The following is a 25,281-nucleotide window of genomic DNA, read 5'->3' on the forward strand; positions in this document are numbered from 1 at the left end:
ATATGTTGGTAGTTTTTGGTCCTGCACTATGACCTCTTAATGTTAAGACTTGTCTACCAAGAGAAAGAAAATTATCCTTGACCCCCCCCCCAATTTTGGCACCCAGTCGCCGCTATTGTATATGATTAATGCCAATGGTTTACTAAAGCGATGGATACCACCATGGAACAAAACATTGTTCAAAAGCCATCTTTTCCAAACAAATGTCGCCTCCGTTCTTTTATACAAGATTCGCAGGCAAAAGTGCGCCTTTACTACACGTCTGTTAGTTTGGGAAAAAATACATTCTAACAGTAATCTAGAAAGAGAATCTTATTTTCTTGATGGCTTTGAGGAAGGGCAGATCGGGGATCATCCTTCGCCAAGATTTCGCCCGGAAGCGATGTTATTTCCTTGAACAATGGAGTGATGATGAAAATATTCCCATGATGCACTCTCTCGACAACTTGAAAAAACTGTTTCGAAGGAGAACGGGTGGGAAGAATTTCAAACGTTTTCGCTTGTACTTCGGCATGTCTTAGGCGTCGGAACAGTATCTTAGGAAAACAGTGGGGGAAGTTCAGAAGAAGCTCTTAAGATACCGCAACAATTTTCCTCTTAATTGTTGTTCTTCTGTGTAGCGATTGTCATTTCTTACACACCTAATCCTGGTAAAAGTCTGGTGCGGGGCACACTAAGCTTCTACCAAACGCCAAACTAAATGCTACTAAACTAATAAACCTAACCACATAGGCATTATTAGACCTAAGGGAATTATAGGTTGGGCCAGCTTTAGTACTCTTAGCTAATTTTGGCGTCTGGTGAAAGCTGGATGTGCTCAGCAACAGACCCATCCTGGTTCGAATTTGAAAGTCTAATGCTGATAATATTACTATTATTTTTACTGTTTATTTAAAGTAGGTTTACAGAATACTCAGGGTGTCCACTAAAAAAACAAAATCCAAACTTCATGACTTTTCTTGACCTGTTTTACCTTTATCTTAACATTAATCGCGCCCTGCTTAGGTATAGTTAGCCCTATCACAAGGCCGTTTAAGATGAAAACTGAAGCTGTAGTTTAACAAGAGATTTAACTTGCTTTAATTAATAGTGCATGTAAAAATTAATGTTTCAGACTTCGTCCTGGATGTGGAATGACCACATAACTTTATTTAATATTTTTACGAAACTTCATACATACAAGAATGTAATTCTTAAGAAGCAAAGTGAACAAATTTTAACCACAACTTAATACTATTTTAGACTTCTAAATATTCAATTTTTTTCAAATCCCAGTACAGGTATATAACAATGTAAATTCACTATACTGTAAAACATAGCAAAAATTATTGACCACAAGCAAAATTTCTTGACCTTTTCTTGACTTTCATGACTAGGAGGCACCCTGTTACTTAACACTGAATTTTTTAAACTATAAGAACATATTTTTGCCCAACCTGAATTAATTTACTATGTAGTACTTGTAATTGTTTATAATGTACAGGCTATGGAAAATTACAATGCATGTAATTTTTTTTAAAAAAATAAGAAAAGTATAACAGTTTTAAATGGAAATGAGGCAATGCGGTAAATGATACACGGGTCAATCCTAAATTTAAATTTAGAAATTGAAATTGAAGAACTTAATAGAAGCAAATCAAAATTGTATTAAAACAAAATTCTCCCAAAAACGGTATCGAGTAACTCGAAGACATTACTGAAACCACTCTAAACAGTATAATGAACAATAAAATTTCAACTTCGAACTATGGAAATAACACGTGACCTCCGGAAACAAAAGTGGCTCCATCTAGTAATTCCGTTAAAAATCCTGCCACCGAAAACAATACTGTCTGCAACAAAGGCGGGTCATTGTTAGCACCACCGTTGTTGCATCCACTGCAGACTGCAGCTTGGAATAGCGAACATTTTTCACACCATTTCACACCTCACAACATTCGAAAAGGCATAACAGCTATGCAAATAAACCCCCACCTTTTTCCTTTGTCAACAAACTTCCCAAGGAAGTCTTCGGTAGATGGAGCAACGGACCGAGCGTGCAATGAGGAGCTGTGAAAGAAATTTATGGTTTATCGTGGGAAAGAGGAAACGCACATACAGGTATATGACCATTTCAAAAATGGAGAAAAAATTCCCGTCCTTCAACAAACAACAATAAAAAAGTGCAGGGAAAAAGAAGTGATAATTGGTAGTTGTTACCTGAAAGACGTTGATGCACGCATTCTTCTAAAATGTGGTATTTACCAGGGGTATATGGAGAATATAGAGATTTATAGAATTCGGTGCTATTGAACCAAGCTTTCGTTTATATATTTCGTAAACAAGACCGTGGGAAAGTCTGAATTTATTATTACTCTCAGGGTATTTCCAGAACTTGACATAGCTTCATTTTTAGGGCGATAACAGGCACGTACCTTGAAATATATTTCAGAGGGGGCCGCACCTAGCATCCCAGAAATAATATGTTTATAAATAATACGCTAATATAATTTATGAATGCATTCGTAATATGTAAATTAATTAATATTGTTATCGTTATTATCACATGAATATGTAAAAAGACGGTATGAGAATAGAGATACAAGATCACATATACATTGTCTAGCTTAAGTCTAGTTAATATCGCTAAAATTTGCATAAAAGCAATTGGCCTGGCAAGGAAATTAATGTTGAAAAGGAGAAAAATGGAATATTTATTTAGTAACAAAGATGGATGTTAGTTCCAGTTGATGAAAAGTGGTATTGAATTATGTTATTTTACGTCGCTTTTATTCAACTTTTAGCTAATCGCGACGATGAGGATGAGTGATGACATGATGAAAGTGATGAAGGGACACTCGCAAAGAACATCCATGCTCAGGCTGGGATTCGAACGCGAGGAAGTGGAAATAATTAACCTAATTAATATAATGTAATGATTCATTTTTTTAAAATAAACATATTTGTGGCGCACACATATCTACTGTTATGCATAATAAAATATCCGTATTTAAATTTTTATAGATTTTCTTATATGTCTCACTGCTGTACCAAAGACCGTGAATCTCGTACGAGTGTGTCTGTGTTTAATACTTGGACACTGTTTAATTCTCATTCAAACCATGAGACTTGTAGATATTAGTTACACTTACTTCGAGCAGCGTAATGAAGAGTAGCAAATTTATATACACTTATGCGGATAATAGATAATAAACCTTTTCCTGCTCCCACAAAAATAGGCAATAATTAGGCTGTAGAGTTCAATGAACTAACCGATCTCTAACTACGCACTGTAATGATCAGGCTGGAAAATTCATACGAACTAACCGAACACTGATATTGTTTGAACTTATATACACTTATGCCACATCTAATACGATTGTTAGTACAGATCTTCAATATTCCTTCTTTGCAGTACAAATATTTCTAATCCTACTCTTCTTTATTTTCAAATAAAAGTTTTGCCAGTTTTCCTACATAAAAGACTTAAATTATGTCCCGAAGTGCTGCAAGATATTGTCTTATTTACTCTTATGATTTATTATTTAGGAAAAAATTGCCAGTACTAAATACTAACGCCATCTATATTTTGATTTCGCAGGGCTTTAAGGAGAAGGAACAGGGCAAAGTCGTCGTGTACACCACAACAATGGGCATTGTTAGAGGCACATACCAGAAGTGCCTGAAGGTGAAGCAGATACTGAGGACGCTGCTCATAAAGTTTGAAGAGAGGGACGTCTACATGAGCAAGGAGGTGCAAGAAGAGATCAAAGAAAGGATGCACTGCGAGTACATCCTTGTTCCTCAAGTTTTCATGGAAGGACAACATCTAGGGGTGAGTGTTACAGTAATCTTGTTAAAATATATGGTTTTTAAACGATAAAATTGGTTGCAATACCCTTTCAACGTTACACTGTTTCCTTTTCTTTGTATTTTGGATTAATTGAACTTCTATTATATTATTCAGTATTAATTACAGAAGAAAGATCAATTAGTTAAACAATTTCGGATTCAGTTTTCCAATCGCGTCATGGGCATAGAAAAGTATATGCATCATATGAAACAAAGAGTGCATAAAATCTGTAGCTCAGACCAAATGTCTGAAGACACAAATTGCAACGGTGCGATTTGGGAGCCCCCGAATAAAAAAAAATCCCTGCTTCATTACGTTAAACCACAATGCAAACGTGGTTAAAATTAATCTAACAGAATTAACAAATGTGAAAAATAACTAAAGTTAAAATATATAAAACTCACTTGCCTCCTATATACTTATGAAAAGCTGCAAAAACTAGCATGAAGGATAGGTGTTTTCTTGAAACGAACATACAACACCTATCACTTCATATTCTTCGACATGCCTGAGGTTCCAAATACAGCCGCTAGATTTCACCAATGTTCAGGACACTGATTTTTAGACCAGTGTGGTGCGATTTGAAAATCAGTGAGATTTAGGCAACTTTTCTCTATTGTTTCACAATTCTCTCCTATTTTTATGCTACAGTTTTATGGAAAAATCATCAAATTGACTAGTAGATCACAATTTTTATTTTCCCTCTTGCAGCATATTATTTGTACATAATTATTAAATTGTGTGTATGTTTATGTGTGCGTGTGCATAACCGATAGTTAGCAGGGGTGATAATGAGAACTAATGTTTTCCGAAGGGTGAAATAATTAATTTGTTGCTCATTCGAATGATGATTCGTTTCCTTTCCACAACAGGAATTACTGGTGTGCTTGTGTGGAATTAGGAGCGGAGGAGAAAGAGTACATCCCGAGAACTTATCTCACCGGAAACGTTTATAACAATTCCTCTTCCAATCCTTCGAACTGAAGATCGTTCAAATTTCACGCTCCCCTTGCCATCGAGGCGAACGTCTTTTGCTTTGTTTTCCTCTCCTCCAGTATAGCTGATGTCTCTCAAGCAGCAAGGCAGGTTGACAGGCGCACGAGTTGAGGACAAAACCACATGCATACATGCATTTATGCTTCCATCCTACCCAGTGGCGGTGATTAGGGGGGCGAGATGGCAGTTGCACCCCTAGTTTTGGGACCCAATCGCCGCCACTGATCCTACCAAATAACAAATCCAAAATTCTTGACTTACTCATGACTTCTTCTTGGTCTATTTTTCCACTTCTCTTGTCAGCATTTATTTAATTGACCCCTACTTAGGTAAATTTGTAAATTATCAATTAAGATAATAAATAGTATTTAATGAGAAACCACATACCAATAGGCCAGTTAAGATGAAAACTGAAGCTGTATTTAACAAGAGAATTAGACCTTCTTTATCTATTAATGCACCCTGGACTGCAGGTGGCAGACTAGCGAGGGCCTGGCGTCTGGACTCACAGCCAGGATAATCTTATGAGGGGCACGTGATGTCGTTCGGTCTAGACACGTTACACGGATATTGCGGGAAATGGGCCATGCGAGTAAATATGAAGAAGACCAAAATAATGGTATTTAAGAATGGGTGCGTATTTGGTAAGGATGAACAATGGAAATACGGAGAGACAAGTGTCGATAGGGTGAAACAGTACGATTATTTAGGCGTGGTGATGACAATGACGGGTAGGTGGGCAAGGCACGTACACAGGAATAAATGTAAAGCAATTTTTGCGTTAGAAAAAACAAGAAAAATAAAATACAAAGTACCAAATATTCCAATCAAAATTCTGGAGGGGGTCTACGAGGCCACAGTTAAGGCAACACTATTCTATGGCATCGAACTATGGGTCTGGGAGGGAGGGGAAACCGTAAACGTCGTACAGTCTAGATTCCTAACACAAGAACTAGGAGTAGGGAGGGGTACGGCAACATGTGGGGCACTTAGGGAAATGGGAAAATTAAGAGAGGAAGTGGATGCCAAAATGAGGAGCATTAAATACTGGGCAAAATTGATCACCATGGAGGGGGGAAATTTGAAGAAACTCTGTGTACAATCACAGATAAGGGGGGGTAATGGGAGGCAATGGGTAGCAAAAATAAAGACGGAATTATACAGTATAGGGCTAGGATGGATGTGGGAAGAGGGAATAGAGGGGAGAATTGATACGCAGATGCTAGGGGCCATACGTGCCAGACTGGAAGATATTACCAAACAGAAAATTTTGGCAGAATGCGACGCAAAAATATCCTTAACATCGGCGAAAATAGTGGATACGGATCGAGAATGGGGAAGGAGGAACTACGTAGATTTGTGTGGGGCAAAATAAAGGTCAGGATTGGCCTGGTTCAGACTGGGGGGATGGGCACAAGTTAGACTTAAACGGGAGGACGGGAGCGTAGAATGCCCGTTATGCGGTGAAGACGAGACGAAATTTCACATTCTCCTCCATTGCAAAGAAACAGGGGAGGTAAGACAAAAATATATCAGGGAAATAAATGAAGCTAACATTGAGAATATAATGGCAAGCGTTATTAGGAGGAAGAGACCGAGAGGGGGGAGGCGCAAATAAGGAATCTGGGAACTTTCCTACACTACGCCTGGGTAAAGAGAGCAAAGAAGCTCAGTGGGGATAGCGAACATGCGTGAAAGGGGGGAGGGGTACTAAATAAATAAATTAATAAATAAATTTGAGAAAATTTAGAAACCACTCAGGTAACAGGGCAAGTATAGGGAAAGATTTCAAATGAAATAGTGTTTCGTGAACTCCCAAGCAGTGGTGAAGGTGGAAGCAGACTAAAAGGAGGAAGGGTGTAGGGAAAGTACACGAACATTTTTTACTTGTATGGTATGTATAGCTGTAAAGGCTCATACTGGAAATAAATTCTATTCTATTCTATTCCTATATATTTGTGATTGTCCCTTCGTCCATCTATCTTATCTTACAACCATTCATCCTCATCTTCGCGATTAGCCAAAATGGACAAAAGTAAAATAACGTAAATCAATCAATTATTGTGAGACCATAAATTCTTCACCACAAGTAATTATAATTTCTTGATCTTTTAATAACTTCTTGACCTACTTGTTAATTTACTTTCTCTTGACTGGTAGACACCTTAACATAGTAGTTGGACAGAGGGAAACATCGAGAAAGGGACTGATTAATCGATTTACATTTCTGACACTTTTGGCTAATCGCGACGTTGAGGAGTGATGATATGTTGAAATTAATGAAGGGACACTCATAGAGAACATCCATGCCCAGCCCGGTTTCGAACCCGGAGCCCATGGCGTCGTAGCACGCTAACTACTCCGTCACGGTGGATGGCAGTTACATGAAGCTAATGTGGCTATTTACCAACAGAAGAGGACAAATGGGACGTGGACTCAATGAAAGCGTTCGAAGATTAATATGGAAGATGGATGTACCTATGAAATGCAAGAAAGTGATATATATATATATTGGGGAAGAATAGAAGGGATAGAATAAGGAATGAGGAGATCCGACAGACAGTGAGTGTGGTGAAGCTTCGGGACAGGATAGATCAGGCACAGATGAAATGGTTCGGACACATGAAGAGAATGGATGCAGAAAGGCTACCAGTAAGAGCTCATAATTCACAAGGAGTGGGAATAAGGCCAAGAGGGAGACCAAGATGTTGGTGGAAAGAGCAGATAGCGGAGAGTGTTAAGAGAAGAGGACAAGATTGGAACACCATGGAAAGAGATGAATGGTGAAATACCAGAAGAATATGGCGAAGCTTGACTTCTATGCCGACCCAGCCAGAGGCAGGAAACGGCAGAGGGTGATGATGATGATTACTACAGGTGATGTCAGCTGAATCCCTTTTATTAAATAAATCTGTAGGTCCAGTTTTTCTACGTTTTCTAATGCGCATGACTTCATAAAATATAATATTGTACCCGGTCACAGGCGAGCTGCAGTAGCAGAGTTGGTAGACCATCTGGCTACCATTCCAACTATGGCCGAGATCAAGAATATGTGGAGCTCTACTATGTCTTCACATGATAGTTAACATTTTGTGCGATTTATAAAGCGAAAAGCAACGTCTTTTCTACGTTATTATTGTTGATTTTTACAGTAAGCAATATCACAATGTCTTGGGGGTGAGAGGGAATGGAAGGAGGAGGGCATATCAAATGAAACGAAATGGCTTTTTCTCCAACACGGATGTTATTTTCATTATTTTTATGGTGGTTTCTACGATCTATATTTTTACGGACACATTACAGGGTGCCCACTGGCAAACCCTCAGCCAGCTTATGAGATATTAATGCATAAAGTAAAGGTATGTATATATACAGGGCGAGCATAAAGTCTTTCCCTGATTATGAATATTTATATCTCAACTTCCACGGTAGATAGGAAAATAAAACCTATACATCAAGTTCTTTTTCCATTTTCTTGTTTTGTCTGATTCTTATTCATTGAGTCTACCATTACGTCAACAGTTACAGGAATTTCAACCATGGGTAGTGTTTCAACAAGATGGAGCACCGCCACACTGCGAGTTAACTGTTCGCCAGTTCTTGCATGACACCTTTCCAGACAGATGGATCGGTAGAGATGGTCCCATATCATGACCACCGCGTTCGCCGGACATAACCCCTCTTGACCTTTCTTTATCGGGTAACGTTAAGGACACAGTGTTTAGTTCACCAGTTCCTGATATGCAAACTCTTCAGACACGAATACGGGATGCTATAGAGACAGTGACGGAAGAGATGTTGGCAAAGACATGGAGAGAAATTGAGTATCGCCTAGACGTTCTAAGGGCAACAAAGGGATCACATGTCGAAGCGTAATGATAACAAAACTTTATGAGTTGAGCTATCATTTGCAACAAACCGCATATGTGTATCTAGCATAGTTCTTTAGCAATACAAGTTTGTAATCAGGGAAAGACTTTATGCTCACCCTGTATATATATATATATATATATATATATATATATAGCACAATGCCATGAAGGCACATGTAGCTACAGCACCAAAATTCTCTATATCGGCCATTGTGGAAGTGATGTGATCAGCACCACGCTCTGGCTTCCTTTACCCCCCCCCCCTCAGGGTTGCTCCCGGTGCCAATTGATTTCAGGCTGGGTGAGCCTCAGAGCCGCTTTATGCGGGGACCGGAACAAGGCCGGAAAAATTCCGACCTTGGATCACCCACCCTGGAAAACGAACCAACTAAAATTATCATTTAAATCTTCAAATTAAACCGACACATTGTCTTTCAAAAGTTGTCGCCCCCTGCTCACTTCTCGGGAACCAGCTCCAATTGCAATGGAAATGAAACTGCTCCAACTGGTCGCACGCGCAGCGTTCCAAAAAGGATTAAGAAAAACAGAATAAATAAAATTCCTCCGTGTCCAGTAGCCGCGGACATGCAACTTCTTTCCCGTAACGGTTCTTCAGTGAATTGGCATGTAAACATTCTCCTGTCTTCGGGAACAGGACGGCTATTTTCTTCGCCAGGAGATTCGAAACACGTCACATGCGGATTCTAGGTCTGCAGGATTCACTGTGTCAACACGAGTTGCCAACCCTTTGCGTTTTCCACTAGAAGAGCGATTAAAATAGTTTATCAGGAAAGTTGGGCGCCGGTCTATGGCACTCAACCTACAGACCCGAGCCACGGTGATTTGCAGTGGACTATTGGTACCAGAGGTGTCTACACTGTATGATTGTAGAGCCAACCTATTATTTCTGTATTAATGTAAGATGTGTTTACATTCAGCTGCAAACAACATAAGTTTATATTCCACCCCTTCAAAATCAAGAATAAGTTCTAAACAGTTTTACAAAACTGAAGTTCATCTACTATCACTTTAAAATGAAGAATGCTTTGTGTTTATTCTAAACACTCGGCTTCAGGAAGCAAAAGTTCATATTCCGTCCTTATAAAATCAAGAATAAGTTGCACTCATTCAAAACACTCAGCTTCACGAAACAAAAGTTCATATACCGTCCTTCTAAAATCAAGAATAAGCTGTACTTATTCAAAACACTCAGCTTCACGAAACAAAAGTTCATATTCCGTCCTTCTAAAATCAAGAATAAGCTGTACTTATTCAAAACACTCAGCTTCACGAAACAAAAGTTCATATTCCGTCCTTCTAAAATCAAGAATAAGCTGTACTTATTCAAAACACTCAGCTTCACGAAACAAGAGTTCATATTCCGTCCTTCTATAATCAAGAATAAGTTGTACTTATTCAAAACACTCAGCTTCACGAAACAAAAGTTCATATTCCGTCCTTATAAAATCAAGAATAAGCTGTAATAATTCAAAGCACTCAGCTTCACGAAACAAAAGTTCATATTCCGTCCTTTCAAAATCAAGAATAAGCTGTACTTATTCAAAACACTCAGCTTCACGAAACAAAAGTTCATATTCCGTTCTTTTAAAATCAAGAATTAGTTGCACTTATTCAAAACACACAGCTTCACGAAACAAAAGTTCATATTCCGTCCTTTCAAAATCAAGAGTAACTTTGCTTATTCCAAAAACTCAGCTTCACGAAACAAATGTTCCCATTCTGCCTCTTTTCCTTGATGAATAAGTTGTGCTTATCCCTAATGCTCCGTTAAAAAAAACAAAAACAAGTTTATTTTCGACAACGTTTAAAAATTCAAAATATTGGAGCTCCATGGAAAACGTTGATGCTTTGCCGCAGGTAAATTTCCACGACATTTGTAGCTAAAATTATCCTATAAGCCTGCAGGGGAATTTCGTTCTCTACTCGCGTGGTTGTGGGAGAGTGTTATACCATGTAAAATTCCACGTATGTGAGGCTACCAAGAACCATCGATGGTGATAGTGGCTGCGTGTGAGATCGCACTGGGATGACCCACTGACCGTAACGGTAACAGATCTCAAGTGCACAGATCGGGAATTAGCGTGCGTCATGAGACGAAAGTCCCTTGTGCTTGAAGAGTCAAGAGGCAGGGGGGGTTTTCAAGGGTTATTTCTTTCTGGGCCTCCAGACGAGCAATACGGATTATTAAGCGTTGCGACACTCATTATGTGGGAGGAGTGGATGCGCCTTGATCCAGTTGTCATGGAAATACGAGCAGAAGTGTTGCTAAGCGGTCGGCAGGCTGTGACCGTTGACGTCACCAGAGGATTTTATGAGGGTAGGATCCAGGGTGGATTAATTTTTTTGGCGTTATGTTAGTAAGATTCTCTTTACTTCTCATTCTACCGCTCTTCCTATCTTTTTATCTTCTTTCTTCTCTCCTTCTTATGCTCTTTATCTCTTCTTTCTTTGTTTCTTCATCTATTCTCTGTCTTTCCATTTATATTTCTCTCTTTCTTTCATGTTCTCTCTTTTCCTGTTTTCTCCATTTCTCTCTTTTGTATCTTTCTTTCTCCTATTTCTTCCGCTCTTATCTCTTTCTCTGTTTTCTGTTTCTTCCCTTTTATCTTTCGTTCATCTTCTCTCTTTCTTCCGCTCTTATCTCTTTCTTTCTCATTTGTTTCTTTCCTTTGTCTTTATCTTCTTTTCTCTTTCTTCCGCTCTTCATCCCTTTCTTTATGATCTTCCATCACTTGTTCTTCCTTTCCTTTTATCTTCCTCGGCTTCTCTGTCTCCATCTTTATCTATTTCTCAATACTCTCCTCTCTTTCTATATCTTTCTCTATTCTGTTTCTCTACCACTTTCTTTCCCTATTGAACCAGGGGTCCCTAGTTCAGTCTAGTTTCTGCTAGAGAGATCGACGTTAGGCAAGCGAGGGGAGAGCAATAGCTTAGGCCAAACGCGGAGGAAAACAGGATTCAAATCTACGACCCCTGGCTTCACCTTGGCGGAAGAACCCACACCGAGGGTGGAAACCAGAATCTACTGGCTCTGCATCTTAGGCGATAAGAATTATTACCGCCGCAATGAATCAAATGCTCAATAACGTTGCTGTAAATCCTGACAACACTCTTACCTGCGTTGTTTCGAAGACAAAGCGCGAAATATAACAGATTGCGCAAACGGTGTTCTGGTACCAAGTACTTCCTACTCCGCTGTGCAAACCAACAGAAGAAGCAGACCGTTCGGACTGTCCCAATATGGAAGAGACGAGTCGGGCAAGAGGCTTTTAAAGAACTGGTTCCACCTAATGGATGGGGCTCTGCTCCCCCTGGAGCACTGTGTGACGCCTCGCAGAATCATATCACGATTGGGTGCACTTTTACCATGCTAAATAGACGATTGGGATTCGCAGTGTTGCAAACTTTACGATCGAATAACTTTCGGCTAATCGCGAAGATGAGGATGAGTGATGATATGATGAAATTTATGAAGGGTCACTAAGAAAGGACACCCATGTCTAAACCTGGATTCGAACTCTGGACCACTGGCGTCGTAGCGCGCTGTGCTAACCACTTCGCCACGCAGGTTGGCTTAAAAGAAAAGGCCTATGAACTGAAGTGTACATAATATTAAAAAATAATAATAAAATTAAAATGATAAAGCAATCAGTGTTTACGGAGATCAAATTTGTTTTAAAAATACAATTTTATAAGATCCAAGCTCCCGATACTCCTGATTGCAACAATCAATCGTCAACTAAGAGCCAGGAGCGTATATTCTATCGTAGCTAGGTTATCTGCGAAGCCTGAAGTCTAGAGAATAAAATACAGGAGGAAATTCGATCAGAAATTGTAAATAATATTATTCATGTCAGTGAGATGATGCTGATTCTGGAGTTGGCAACCTGATTTCTTATGAGTTGGCAACCTGATTTCCTATGAGTTGGCAACCTGATTTCCTAGGAGTTGGCAACTTGATTTCTTACAAGTTGGTAAATTTATTTCCATTCATAGCCTAGGACCACGTGACATAGTGAGATACCCAGATGTTGGCCTCAATATACGCCACTGCTAAGATCATAGGGTCTACAGGGGCGTATTGTCCTTGGTGTTCATTTTTCTCTATGTCTATGAAAGTTATTTTGCCTCGCTTTTCTACTTATTGGGTAAATCGCGACGATGAGGATGAATGATGAACTCACGAAATACACGATGGATGCAATGACGCATTCATGTGCTATCCACGGTTCGAACTTGGAACCTTTGGCCTCGTAACGCGTTAAACCACTCCCCCACGGAGGTCGGTTGATGTGCACAATTAACAATAATTTGTCAGCGTGGTCAAAGGGTCACGTCACATCTTAAGACTACAAAGTTCGGGGAAATGTAAATGAAAATTAACCCAGCCAAAGTACCGAAATCCTAGCAACTTTTCTTTTCCAGTTTTTTCCCCGGCCGTAATTATCACGCAGGCTGTCACCCCCGAAGGAGGTGGCGGGCTTGCCAAACTTCTGAAAGTGTTACACGGAAGGGACAGGTGTAGGTGAAAACGAAAATACTTGATCATATGTATGTGGATAGAATTCGTTAAGCATGTGGCATACGTCAGTGATGAGAAGGGAACGGATTTTTAGGTAAAGAAAACACACACACACATATACATATTACTACATCCATATTTATATATAGTTCCTTGGGAAGTCGACCAAACCAATAGGAGTGGTAATATAATCTGCGAAATCTTATTTCACAGAAATGCATCATTTTTACCTTTATCACATAAGAAACATATTTCTAGAGAAAGAACACTCTGGTTGAGAGTATGTTTAATTCAACGGCGGTTGTAGGAATTCGAGAAACGCCCCAAATTATCAAGAAAAAGTGTACAGCCTCTCCAGAATGCAGCTATGTAATATCCACTTTTACAAATTCCAGCCCCCTTCGAAAAATATCCCGCCTACGCCAGTGATTCTAAGAGCGTATGTGCATGATATTTATTAGTATAAGCTATGATTTGAATTTATGTTTTTTGTCCACTTTATGGACAGATAGGTTAATCGGGACTGAGCCTACAGTTTAAAGTGGGATCCGAACCACTGTGCAATGTGACTCCACCGGGTATCGAACCCGGGACCTCTTGCTTACAAGGCGATGACGTTACCACTACGCTATCGAAGAGGCCCTCGTTTTTATATTATTATTATACTCCATGCTCAATGCGATGATTTAATGTTAACCTTCTGCGAACTTGTGCTGACATGTTTCAAGACAAGGACAACAGATGTCGCCACTCGAAACGGTTAGGTTACGATAGTTCGAACGTTACCGATATCCGGATTGACATGTGCTACTTTGATCTCCTAATGGGGAATAAAACGAAGCAGGTTTGTGTGTTTACCTAATAAAACAAATGTGAAGAACTTGCTCACTAGCGAGCAGAATAACTGTACCTCATGAGTCACCAGCGTTCCGTGTGATTCTAACCTCCACTTATCGTGAATCGAAATTGTGGGCTTTCAACTGATTGTCATTCAGTCTTGGTAAATACAGACATTTTCCGTGCCTTCTCAACAGTTTGGGACGGAGGAACTGGAATTTCTGCTTTAACGAAAATATTCATACACAGACAAGGTCGTCGCAAGAAATATTTGTATCGGAGGTCAACCAGTTGAGAAAATATCGAATACTAGAAATAATAATAATTATTGTTTTTATACTTTTTCTTCCATCCACCAGATGGGTATGATTGTCGAGCACAACTACAAGGAAAATAGAAGAGAATGAAACAACTTCATACAGTTATTACGACGTACCTGTTTAAGATAGAAAATCAAACAAGGCACCAATATAAAGAAAAACTCTGGAAGTTTTCCTCACATGATTCACATTTCAATGATCTAATAAGGAAACCACATGACATGTAGCAAACGTCCAAATGATAATCAAGCTCGTTGCCATACAAGAGACAGCATGTCGTCGACTATGGTTTCTAAGACACTAACAATCAGTGTTGTGCGTTTACGCGTAAACAACGATAGTCTACATTCTACACAACAACGATAGTCTACATTCTACACGTATACTATTTTGTACACAAAGATGACGTAATCTATGTAAACAACATGGCGAAAGCTGATAACTTAGCAAAGGGCGCCGTGGAATTAAAAGAAAATTATACTGCGTATCAGTTGCTGATGTGTGAGAAGAACTATTCATACGTTCCCTTCAAAATTCGAACAATTTCTCACCAAGGGAAAAAACCTAACATAGGAAATATTCTAGAGTTTTATGGGAACATACAAATTTTGCTCACGACTGCCATCTGTTGTTTTTTTTCCATACTATTTATCTTCTTCCATAGTTGATAGAAGAGACGATAAATTTTGTTGTAAATTGGACTATTTTCAGTTGGTTAGGAACCAATATCTTTGAAAATGTCATTTTCCTTTCATGAAAGACTTGAAAATCAATTTTAATGCAATTTAGATTGTCTACGTAGTCTATGTAAACTACAACCCAATGTAATCTACGCGTAGATTACGTGTAGACAACGCATGTAGACGTAAACTTATAGCGTACGGCACATCACTGCTAACAAGTAGTGGGAATTTATGCTACGGACAGGACCACTTATAAGTGTAGAAAAGGCGAGGCTATTTGATTGAACAATCTGATTTGCTTACACTTAAAACAAAGCCAAAAGGGGCCTATACCCCAATTTTTCAGGTGTGATATGCTCTGATTTTTAAGAAATTCTGAATTTCTAGTGTAGAAAAGGCGAGGGCTCAACAGATAGATTTACCCATACTTAAAACAATGGCAAGAGGGGCTTATACCCCAATTCTTCAGGTGTGGAGGTTCGGGTTTAAGTCCTCATAAAATGTGAAGCCTCCCCTGATGGCAAAATGATAATATTGCTGTCTTGTAAACAAGGGGTTCTGGGTTCGAGTCCTGATAAAATATTTAAGATTGAAAACATGTGGCAAAATAATATGTCCACAAGTGAGATTTTGAGAATAATTATTGTTAGTTGATATACAACTCCCAGATCTGAAAACCTGGTAAAAAGTGTTTTACAATAATATATTGTACAAAAAACTGAATTTTCTTATTTTCTCATGTTTTATAACCACCTCCTCAATACAATAGGAGAAGAGTGGGTAAGCATAATTAATTGCTTGCGTGTCTTGCCGGCACGCAAGAGACACGCTAGAAGGGGGCATTAATGATTTTTCTGTACGATTCACTGAAGGGGTCATTAATCTTTCTGTGCGACATGGGGAAAAAGTGTAACATGTCTGCAACATGTAAAAGTGTAACAAAGATTATTGAGATAAAGATACATATTTTCACATAGTGGCAATGAACTGCCCCCCCTTTATGCTGAAAGCAATTCTATTCTGATAATATGAACATAGGCAAGACTTGGGAGAATATTATCACAGTTCAAAATCCAATTTTGTCTGTATAAGGGTCTCAGAACCCAGTAAAATGTGGGCATATTCTATTTGGAGACGTATTAATATTGTGGCATTGTAATCAGGGGCTTTGGGTTTGAGTCCTGATATAAGATTGAAATATATACAACTGCCCACACATAAGATATTAACTGTTAGCTGATAAACAGTTGAGGTTTGTGTGTTGTACAACAGGATAATAGAACAAATATCTTCTAGAACTGCTCTGTGACCCTCTCATTTCTTACATCATAAACATATGATTTTTCACCTATGAGAATAACAGTACAAATGGTATCATCAGGTAATGCCTCATGGAATTCACAGATAATTTTAATGTTTGTTCTATCATTTACCACAACTTGTTTTCTTTTTGAAGTGTTAATTACAAACATGGGTCTCTGTGCCTTGAATTCATCTGGTGTGTAATATATATCAGTATTGCCTGTAGTGACCCTCTTGAAGGAAGAAAAAGCTTCATATAATTTGAGAAAATCATCCTTGGACATGTCTAAATTATAATTTTCTCTAGGAAAGACCTCATTTCTGCCATTTTTAAGATATATGTTCTTGATGTTGCAGCTATCAAATTTCCTTGAATTTTTTTCCTGATTGTTGTGTCTTCCAGTCTGAAACAGTACCACTACAAAATCAGGCATGTCATATTGAATGCTGGAGAATGAATTTGTAGCATCAAACTCATAATATGTACCAGATGCAGGCTTCTGTACAGATTGATATGTGTAAAATTGCAGAGGAACCTGTGGATTTTTTATTATATCTGCTTTGTATTTAAGAGCATAACTGGCCTCATATTCAACAACAGGGATTCTTAGCTCCATAGTCTGAATAATGCATTTGCCTGCATCAGGTAGGGTATTAGGCAGAGCTTCCCCTGTAGAGTTTAATGTGCTGTACCTCATCAAAGCATTATTATCATTGGCAGCTCTCCTAAATGTAATTCTTAACCCACCCTTCCACATAATATCTTTGTAATCTGAGAAGAATCCTGGCAACAGGCGCATCGGGAACAATACTGTATGGTTTTTAGATAATATTTTATCACCAGCCTCAAATCCACCTATTTGGTAGTATGAAGCCTCGGTTTTGGATAATTTTAGTGTGGCCAAAGCCGTGGAGGTAATGCCGGGATAATCTATTCTGTTTATAACAACACCATGCTTTCTGATCTCAATTTCAGAGAACAGATGCGGCACAAAATTGTCTACAAGTCTTATATTAGAATTTGCCGGATAATCTGTTCCATCGAGCTTTACAACATCAAATTTGATGTATAGATCTGCTCTGTGAGGGTGTATAAAGCCATCCCCTACATCAAGATCCACCTCTATTTCTGTGTTGGGTTGATTTAAATTTGCAAATGTCCTCCTGTTTGGGGGGAATGATTGCAGCTCATAACTCTCAATATTTTCCATTGTATGTATTTTTATTTAAATGTTAATCTCTATGATTGCAGTTGTTGTGGCTCCAGCAAAATCAACTAATTCTTCTTTTTCATTAGTGACCATCAATTCAATGTAATCTATTCTATTATGGCACACAGGAAAATATAATGTTGGGGATGGATTGTAGATGATAGGCTCCATGAATTCAGAATTAGGTTTGAATGTTGCAATGATGCCGGTTTGTTTGTGAGAGCCTATGCCATTTGATTTGGTGATCATACCCTCAGCCACATTACAGTGAATATTCAGAGTCTCTATGGCTAAGAATTTAGGTATATTCATAGCAGTGTGTTTGATGCCTGCTTCAAGTTTTGTGTTGTTCTCAAAGCCTAACAGCTCTCCTATAGTACCCAGTTCCACTGTTTCTGTGGCAGATACAATCTCTACTCTGTGAGTGACAGAATTTTGACTTAACACTATACCTCTGGGTAATTGAGCATTTAGAGTGGACAGATTATACTGCCCTGGAGTGATGACAATTTTTTGATCCCCTACTGCAATTGTGTTGTTGTGGTGTGTAATATTAGGGATCAAGTACATGCCGTAAAATGCCCTGAGAGCTATTGTTTTGGGATACACTATATCATCATGTAATTTGAGTTTCAATATTGAATTTTGGCTGGTGAGATGGAATACCCCCATGATGTTTCAGATACCACAAGGCCTTTTGAAAATTTTCAATTGATGGTTTATTTATTTGAGACATGTATCTAAGAACAGATAAACACAAATGTCCGCAATTAACATCTTTGAAGTTTTGAACACGGGCATTATTGTAATAAAGATTAGCTGAATTTAGATATTTTACTAAATTTTCAGGCGGAACACCTCCAAATGAATCAAACACAAATGCCTTATTGTTTAAATATTTAAGATAACAGATCCAGTGAGTGCCCTGATTTTTGTACTCATCCAAATTAACAATGCCACACTCTTTGTTGAGTGGTTGTTCCGGTAAAGAATCAGACATGTACACACCTCTAAAATGTTTGATGCCCAGTGGCTTGATTAAAGCTTCAATATCTTGGTTTGTAAGCGGCTCTTGTTTTTTTTAAACTTATTCATAACACCTTTGCCTTTTTTCTCCATGGCAAGGTTATGGCGCCTCTGCTCATCTAATTCTGCCCTATTTTTCTTGGCATCTATTACTGTTTTTGCTATGGCGGCTGATCCGCCGGCCAAGCTCCCAACTGCCCCGAGAGCAGCTAAGATGGCAGGGATGGTAAATATGAAACCCCCCACATGTGATTTTTTTCTAGATTGCTGTAATTTTTTTAATTGGGGGGTGCTAAGTAACAATTTCATACCATGTCCCTTTGCAAGACAAGAGCTTTTTTTCTTCCGCTGCTTTTTGGTCAAAAGACTGTCAATAGTTTTAAGAGATTTGAGACCTGCATAAGGTATTTGATACATAACACCCTTGGCCTTCATTGTAGGTTTATTATATACATATTCACAACCCCCACCCCAGTTTTTGTTTGGTGCTCATAGCTATGGTGGTCCCCAATGCTGCTATTTTTTCACTCAAAGAAGCATCTTTGCTTACAAATCTACCAAATGCAGCCTCTTCTAATTTCTTGTCTGCAACATGTCTCTTGTCAAGATCAGAATGTGTGTTGTATGCTATGTCATGGTCTCTGCAAGCAGCATCTAGGGGATTAACACCAGGATCCCCTCTGTTTAATCTATGATCCAATTTTGTACCTGGACCACAATACTGATAGCCTGGAATGTGAAGTTCAAATGGCAGCTTGTTTATAATGTCATTAACAAGCCCCCGGCCCTCAGAAATATTCCAAAATTTAGGTGGTAGAGTGTTAATAATTTTTATGAGATATCCAATCCCCTTAGGGTCATTCACTATAAAATTAGACAATTTCGTGCTTATCATGTCCATAATTCCAACCTTTTCATTGTAAAAATTGTGGTTGCCAGCATTTTCCTCCCCAGCTATCACCAGCAACCTATCTACAAGTTTCCTGACATCATCAACCCACACAAATTCTTTAGGCAGGGTGTTGTATTGTTTGATTCCACTGCCAGTCTTGATCTGAGACCATATGGGCTTGATTAAATTATTGTATTTTGCCCCACTGCTAGACTTGACCCTTTTTTGTGTGGGATCATTGTTCTGGTACAGAGCATCTGATTTTATTAATATTTCTTTGTAATCCTCATAATCTTGATCTGTATAGCTGCCAGGCCTTTTCCTAGTCATCAGTTCCCACAATCCAGGTGTTCCGAGATACTTAACAAAAGCACCTTTTTCTCCGAGACGAGATTCTGAATATACAATTATATCATCTCCCATAAATGTTACTCTGAAATTGCCAATTCTATGTATGATGCTGCCATCAAGCTCTGTGTCAGCATATAAGCCAAACACCTCATCTTTATTGTCTTTAGGTGTGGTTAAATATTTTTGAGCAAGAAGACCCAATTCAATAGGATCCTGACTAGCCTCAATTCTTCTAGGAGCAACAGGACTAGGTGTATGAATACTGGAAAGTGGGGTGAATGGATAATCTAATATGTTCCTGGCAGCTACAGGTACAAGCTCTGTGATCAAATCTTGATTTTGCTCTGTAACAGTTTTGATATTCTTACCTAAATTATTAATAGCATCAATTACAGGCTGTTCTGTTTGTTTGTGTTTTTCATAAATTCCACGGTTCTGTGATTTCCATCCCTTAAATCTTTTTACAAGATAATCTCTTAACTTAAGATCATCAATGATTGGCCTTTTCATGTTTATTTATTTATGTCTCAACGTCTAGAAAATCGTTGATTTTATTTCTGTATTTTCCAGTATTAGGTGTTCTTGTCATATCAATTGTGACAAACCCATAACTGTCCTGGTTCCAGCACTTGCTGCAAAACTTGGAAAAATCATTGTAGCTCAAGTCCCCACCTACATATTCATCGTGTATGTGTTTGAGGTTGGTATGATCCTGATGAAACACACATATAAAATTGCTGTTGTCTCGGATCAGTTGCTTCGGTATTTTAGAAAAAGTCTGTGCCAGGTAGAAGCAATCAATGTTTTTGTGCCGGCCCTGTGTGAAGAAATTTCTAACCTTGTTTTGATTATCCAATATAATATCATCAAACACAACAACAGAATTATCGAGACATTCATCAAGTGGCTTAACATCTGGTTCAAAAGTGGCAATATCCAATCCATCATATAGCTTCATCAGCTGCTGATATTTTAATTGTTCCAAGCTCTTAGAGAAGATATACAAGTGCCTGTTTTTCCAGTCTAACCAGTTGGGTGCCAATAAAAAATTATCAACCATTAGTGTAGTTTTACCACAAGCAGATGGCCCAACAATAAGACACCTAATATTATCAGGTAGCAAGTTGCCATTTCTCTTAATCTGCTGTTCAGGTTCTGGCAGCCTCTTTATAACATCCCAGGTGCTCATATTATCACTTTGTCTGCATCGATCCAGCTGTTTTCCGGATGACCCAGCCATTTGACAAATAACTTGTTGCCTTTTCTGCGGATGATTTTTTCTATGAGATAAGTGTCAGGCTGTTTAGTTTTGCTGAGCTCTTGTTCATAGAACCTGCCTTTGAGAATTTCTCCTCGGTGATCCTTTATTATATATGTGTTAAGGGTCCCGGGTTTAATTTGAACCACTGTAAATAATTCTGTACTCCAGTTTCTTGTAAAGCCTCTCTTGAATAAGTGCTTATATTTGCTGATTCTTACTTGATCCCCCACCCTGTATTTGGCCTTTCTTGTTGTTGGCTGGTATCTAGGATAATAAACAGTGCTGATCAATTTTTGCTCATCAGATGAAGTTACTTCAGAGGGTTTCATGTTGATTGTGGAATGGACCGAGTTGTTATATTTATGTAGAAGTTCTGGAAGAATATTAATCCATTTATAATTACCTTGAAGTGTAAATTGTTTATACATAAGATTTTTTAAGGTTCTGTTGAATCTCTCTACAATTGAGGCTTTGAGATCACTGTAACTCGAATAATGTTTTATTGCCTGGCTTTTAATAAATTGTTGGAACACTGAATTATAAAATTCTTTGCCATTATCTGTTTGCAAATAGCGCGGTGATCTTCCACTCTGATTGATGATTGTCCTGATGGCTTCTGTAACACATTTTCCAGTCTTGGATTTGAGTGGCACAGCCCAGGCAAATTTTGAAAATGTGTCTATGACAGTAAGTAGATACTTGTAGCCCTTGTTGATTTTGTCTAAGTTTTTCAACTGCGCACTTGCCAACTCAATCAAGTCGCTCTGCCATAAATCATCTATGCCTTTTGTGACTACTGGCAGTCTCTTAAAATTATGTCTGGCTTGTCTGTGTAATTCATCAACAACTAGACATAATATGAAAACAAGAATATTGCAACTATGGGGTGTTCAGCAGCTGAGACTGCAGGATTTTCTAAATATAATTTGTCCCCTATTTGTATTTTAAATTCCAGAGATCCATCATCTTCAGCATAGGCTGTTTCTAATGTATTGGGGTCTGTAAAATCCTCTAATTCTACACTGGTTATTTTTGGTTTGTTATCAGCATTTGTTATTGATAAGGTAGGGTAGTGGTGTGCCTGTGGTTGAAGCCAATATTTGATCTTGATTGGTCTTAGTGTGCCCCCAACAAAAAACTGGTAATAAAACTGTGCAGGGGACAGCATATATATTTTGCCACCTGGTGTAAATGGAGAATCATATTCTTTGTTGGGGATGCTGTACAATTCAAGAATTACTGTATGTTTAGGATTCTCGATTATGCCTGTTATTTCTTTTTCTGCTGTGAGCAATCTGCTTGTTACAGATTCAAGGTGCTCATTGATGGTCCTAACAACATCATCATGGCCTGGCTTGATTTTTATGTCCACAATAAGTTTCTTGTATTGTTGCACAATCTCTTGAAGCTGGGTGGCAAAAACAGACAGGGCATTTGCTTGATTGGATTCCATGGTCCCTAGCTGCTGCTTGATATTAGCTACAATTTGTTGCAAATTTTCAACAACTGCCAATTTTGAATTTTGAGCTGTAAGATCATGGACCTGTCTTCTGATATCCTCAAACAGGGCATGCAATTCATTAATATGTTGATTGGTTGGTAGAGTGGCCACTGTCTGTGTGAGACGTTTGATCTCTGTCTGGATATTCTTGATATCTTCTGATTTCAATGTCCTATTCACTGCCCTCTTTATATTTTTAAGTTCCTGTGATGTAGGCAAATTTGATACTGTATTTTGCAAAAATTCAAGTGCCAATTTTACTGTATTTAATTCAGAGGCATCAGCCACATTTTGCATAGCATTTTGGAGCAGGGCTATATCTGCCTGAGTGGGCGTGGATTGTTGTAAAATTTCAAGTTTTGTTTGAATATCATCTATCAAGTGATGAAAATGAGATAGCTCAGATTCAGTGTTGAGGTTTTCAAGCTTTGTGATTTGGTGCTGGACACTAACAAGGGTATCTACAATCCCGGGCAAGCGGGATTCTAGTACATTTGCCAAATCACTTTGCACTGCTGCTATTGTACCTTCAAGATGGGTTATGGAACTTTGAATTTTTCCAAAATCTTCATATGTCTCAAGTTGCAGCTTAATATTTGCTACGCTCCGAGTTATTGCATTCAAAGCATCAGAAGATGGCAAGTTGTTCATAAAATTTTCAAGTGTCTCAATTTTTTCTTTAACCTCGGCTATGGCATTGTTCAGAGGATCCAGATTAGGTATCTGGAGTGACTGAATCTGTTCCTTTAGAGTGGAAGTCACTAGATCAAAATCTTCTTGTGATTTTATGCTTTTGACAATTGTTTGGAGCTGTGCCTGGACATTATTTATCTGCTCTTCCAATTGTTGTTTCAATTGCTCAGAGTTGGTGGCCTGGGTCTTAAATTTGGCTTGAAGAGCTGCAACAGCTTCTTCTAAACTTTGAAAATTATCCAATGTGGCCAGATCAGTATATTTTTGAAGCAGCACTTTGAGTTCTGAATCAATTTTAAGAAGAGGGTCCATGCATTGTGATTGTAAATTTGTAATTTCTAATTGAAGACTGGCATTGAGTGTGGTTTGTAAAGCTTGTAAATCACTTCTTAATTTCTTGACTCTGACATCAAGCATCAGAATCTCATCACTGTGATCTTCATGTCTTGTATGGCCAAATATATCATTAGGCATTTTTGTTTTAGTGGTTATTTATTATTGAATATCTGATTCTTAATTCTATAAAAAAGGGTATAAGCTTGTCATAAGATCCAGGGACCTCAATATATAAGCAGTCACCAGCAGAAACAGTATAAACAGTGCCAGAAATCATGTTTGAGTGCTTAATTCTGTAAATATTTCTCCCTACTGAAATTTTAACATCACCCTCAGGGGTTGTAATAAATTGCAATTGACCACCTACAGGTAATTGGTAATGATTTAAATTATTGTTAAATATGTACAATGTTTTGCCTGTTTCATCATCAACTTCTGTAAGTATGCTGTTCAGATGAATAATTAACAAGCCACTCAGTTTAGACAGCATATCAGGAGAGGGTTGTGGTGTCGGCAGGTCCATAATACCTTGTTTTTTAAACCCAAATAAGTTCATAGGCATGTTTATTTATTTCAAATCATGCTCTGTAATTGGGCATTGATTTCCATTTTCCAAATCACAATGCCCCCAAGGTAAAGTATGTATGCCACATGACAAAATGCATCTCTTATCATCATGCGGGTCCAGAGCCACTTTTCTTACAATATTTGAAGTCAACAAGTGATCCTCACTCTGAATTCTATTTTCTGATGTTTTGATTGAACTCTGGGATTTGATGCAATTTTCATAATCTTCAAATTTAAGCTCTTTGTCAACAGTTACTTTGCCAATACCCTTGGCTTTTTTGACAACAGCACTACATGTTTTAAAACTGTACATCTTGGCACTTAACCCAACAAATTTCACAATAACATCACCAAGTGTCTCATCTTTTAACTTGCCAGGCACCTTTTTGTTGTGGTGGTGTTGAATCTTTGTATGTTCGCTTGTATCAAAGTATTGAAACAATTCAGGCTGTAACATATCTTGATAAACATCTTCTGTTTTAATATCAAGAATAAAACTATCCGTATCCATGTACATCAATTTTACACGATCACCATAAAAAGGTTTCAACACATCATAATACAATGTTAACATATGTAATTTGGACCTTTCCAATATCACAGCCCCTACATAAATAGGTTTATCAAACTTAATCTTTGTTTTCTTCATGTTGAAGAGTGCCATGTGCTCATCATAAATTCTTCTATAATTGAAATTAGGCTTTGCAATCAATTTTTTGCTCCGGCTGGGGTCAGTAATTATTTTAACATCGGTATGTTTTCTGACATTTTCAATTGTTTTGCCATATACAGAATTCACAATCAATTTAAACAAGCCCTTATCAAATTCGCTCTTTGCAGATGTTCGAAGCTCTGTATTTGTATCAATGTATGGTTTCAACCATTCTGAGTGCCTGAACCTCAAAACTTTGCCAAGTTTGGTCACTTGAACACCATGTTTCATCAGGAACTGGAGGTTTTTGTAATATGCGACATAACCCTGTTTTGGCTCCAGTGTCATCATGAGCTTCTTCTGTTTAGAGCCAGGTGAGCACTGAACCTCAGGAATTGGGGACAGA

The 25,281-nt window shown here is 38.3% G+C and overlaps 1 protein-coding gene across 1 annotated transcript in view; it reads left to right on the forward strand.

The window, feature by feature from the left end:
• LOC145993739 (glutaredoxin domain-containing cysteine-rich protein CG31559-like) overlaps positions 1-25,281 on the forward strand; it is a 180,133-nt gene that overhangs the window by 123,545 nt on the left and 31,307 nt on the right. The window contains exon 2 of the mRNA XM_083129488.1: positions 3,581-3,814. Within this exon, the coding sequence (XP_082985614.1) occupies positions 3,581-3,814 (234 nt within the window). The remainder of the gene's footprint in view (positions 1-3,580; positions 3,815-25,281) is intronic.

Source organism: Lepisma saccharinum, chromosome 10 (assembly GCF_977018435.1).
Source record: "Lepisma saccharinum chromosome 10, izLepSacc3.1, whole genome shotgun sequence".
In the NCBI taxonomy this organism is placed as follows: Eukaryota; Metazoa; Arthropoda; class Insecta; order Zygentoma; family Lepismatidae; genus Lepisma; species Lepisma saccharinum.